This window comes from Salvia splendens, chromosome 9, assembly GCF_004379255.2.
Source record: "Salvia splendens isolate huo1 chromosome 9, SspV2, whole genome shotgun sequence".
NCBI lineage: Eukaryota > Viridiplantae > Streptophyta > Magnoliopsida > Lamiales > Lamiaceae > Salvia > Salvia splendens.
The window spans coordinates 13279545-13282320 of NC_056040.1; the positions used below are offsets into that span (position 1 = coordinate 13279545).

General features: G+C 37.2%; 1 protein-coding gene across 1 annotated transcript; it reads left to right on the plus strand.

Moving 5' to 3' along the window:
* Nucleotides 1-207: 207 nt before the first annotated feature.
* LOC121747671 lies at nucleotides 208-2339 on the plus strand. Its single transcript, XM_042141752.1, has 5 exons — nucleotides 208-726; nucleotides 995-1320; nucleotides 1397-1552; nucleotides 1641-1883; nucleotides 1974-2339. Exons 1-5 carry the CDS (start codon nucleotides 267-269, stop codon nucleotides 2100-2102), a joined length of 1314 nt encoding a protein of 437 aa, XP_041997686.1. The 5' UTR covers nucleotides 208-266; the 3' UTR covers nucleotides 2103-2339.
* Nucleotides 2340-2776: the final 437 nt, after the last annotated feature.

The window sequence follows — 2776 nt, forward strand, 5'->3', positions numbered from 1 at the left end:
ACTATAATACTCTATAATAGTATTATACTCTTCTCTCTCTTTTATTTCACTTATTTTAAACGTTGTTTGTATCCATATTCTGGAACATGCCACAAAAGTCTTGTGATTTGCGCCAATATCATGTTACTATAATATGCTTGTACTAACTAGATTATATGTGTATGTCCATTAATTAATAACCTAATCGTAGAAAAGAGCATTGTTTTACTACTTTTTTACTATACAAATCCAAACACTAGCTCTTCTTGATTCTCCCACCACCAAAAATGGCTGCAAACCTTGCAATAATCATGGTAACAATCCTATTCCTAGTCATTCATCATCAAACCACTCCCACCACGGCTGCTACAAATGTCGTGAAAACCGAGGTTTTCCGATCGCCAGAGATGGTGATGGAGCCCGGATTAGTCTCGAACAAGGACTACTTCAACGTCGAATTCCCACGTGGACACATCGGACTGAAGAGCTTCAACGCGGAGTTAGTCGATGAGAGAGGAAATCTGTTGCCTCTCCATGAAGTTTATCTCCATCACTGGGTTCTCAACCGATACTTTGCTCGGGAAAACCGTAGTGGCGCTGATGATCTGAGCATCGTGAGAAACAGTGGGATTTGTGGGAATAGATTGACGCAGTATTTTGGTGTGGGAGCAGAAACGCGGAGAACATCAACTTATATTCCTCACCCCTACGCAATTCAAGTCGGAGATCCGGCCACTATCCCGGAAGGTATACTCTCTTCGTCAATAGATTCTTTTCGGATGACATGAATTTTAATGTGAAATTGATAATATTGGATCCAACTTATTAGTAGTTCAATGTGTAATGAAAATATTTCTAAAAATAGAAAGTAAACTAATTTTGTGGAACATACTAAAATGACAAAAAAAAGCAATTTTTTTTTGGAGAGAGAGTGAGTATGAAAATAGATAAATTAACTTAATTTTCTAGTATAAAAATTTAAAGATTAATAAATATATATGTACCATTTGTACAGGGTATGAGGAAGGGTGGGTGCTGAATGTGCACGCCATTGACACGCGTGGTGCAGATGATAAAATGGGATGCACGGAGTGCAGGTGTAATCTCTACGGTTTTTCTGAAGCCGGAGGTGGATTACACTGCTGTCCTGATGATGGTAGATGCAGACTCAAACAAGGATTTCGTGGCGAAAACAAAACTATTTATTTGAGGTATACTGTGAAATATGTGGATTGGGATTCGTCTTCAATTGTACCCGTTGATATTTACATTCTCGACGTCACTGATGTTTGGACAAAGGCTGATCAATCCAAAGGAATCAGAGCTACTCACTATTGTAAGGTAACTGATGTTCAAATTCAAAAACTTAATTTGTGTTAGAATGGTATTCTAATTAGATTGATGAGTTGTTGTGTAGGTTGAATATGGAGTTGAATCTTGTGGTGTTGGAGTTGAGAAAGATGGCTGCGTTGATACCAAAAGTGTGACTTTTAGTTTTCCGGTTGGTGGAGAAGTGGTGTATGGGGTTGGGCACCAACATGCCGGGGGTGTTGGCACCACACTATATGACCAGGTAACTTTTTCTATTTCTCCGACGTCGGATGGTTTGAACCCAACAAATGCATACTGATTAGTCCATTTGACATGTGTATTTGAAACAGGGAGGAAGAACCATATGCTCATCGAAGCCAATATACGGGGAAGGAAATGAAGCTGGAAACGAGGCTGGTTTTATCGTGGGGATGTCCACGTGTTACCCGACACCGGCTGCACCAGTCAAGATTTTGGCAGGAGAGACACTCACTCTTGTATCAAACTATAGTAGCGTTGAAAGCCATACAGGAGTCATGGCCTTGTTTTACCTCTTACTTGCTCACTCTCAACCAAAGCCTCTTCCAACTCTGGTCAGTTTTTCCCAACACCAAAAATAATTACTACTACTATTAATTCCATAGATGTATCATTTATTTTTGAATTTGGGTTACAACTTACAGGCGTCTAAATTTATGATGGTTCCCGAATTCGTTTGGCCGATTGTCCTTTTGGGAGTTGTTGTTATTGTTGTCGTTGTCGCGTGGAAGGGTATAATTGGAAACTCAGAAGGTTATGAAACTATACCATGAGCTTGCGATTAATATCTAAGTTGCCTCATTATTTTTGTGGACCTAATGTATAGTTATGCTAAATTTCCATAAATCGATATATCAAGCATGGGCTAGCTTCTCTTGTAATAAATAAATTATAGATGTTCTAGCTCGTGTATAGGGGGGTACACACTACACATACTTGTGAGGTCTATTTTCTGCAAAAAGATGATAATGTTCCCGTAGTCTATTTTCGAAAAAAATAAATATTATCATATGAGTTATAACAACCCTTAGTATCTGATATATCTGTAGTGTCGTAACAGTCGTATACTCGTATGCACATACTCATCGAATAAAATTGTCTTCATGAATTTCAATGTACTCCTTTTGTTCCCTATCAATAGAAACTTAATTATTTGGAGAAAAAACATATTTTAATGTGAAATTAGTAAAATAAAAGAGAGCAAAGTAGTTGATATAGTGTTCTTGAATATAATGGATTTCACATTATTAATAATGTATTGCCTGATGAAAAATTTTGAAAATTAAAAATGAATTAATCTTGGTAGGTGAGCCTCGTAGTAAATGAGTATATATTCTGGGACCTATTGAAGTACTAGTACTATTATTTAGAGTTCTTGTGGCTACATTGCTCAAGTTACAAGATTCAATATAGTTCTAAATGACACTCCATTGATTTTATAGTTCAA

What these genes read in the sequence shown, in the direction of transcription:
- LOC121747671 (XM_042141752.1), top strand. Translation starts at nt 267, where the DNA reads ATGGCTGCAAACCTTGCAATAATCATGGTAACAATCCTATTCCTAGTC. An exon ending in TCCGGCCACTATCCCGGAAG is followed by an intron (nt 727 to 994) that starts GTATACTCTCTT and finishes CCATTTGTACAG; the next exon opens with GGTATGAGGAAGGGTGGGTG. An exon ending in CAAAGCCTCTTCCAACTCTG is followed by an intron (nt 1,884 to 1,973) that starts GTCAGTTTTTCC and finishes TACAACTTACAG; the next exon opens with GCGTCTAAATTTATGATGGT.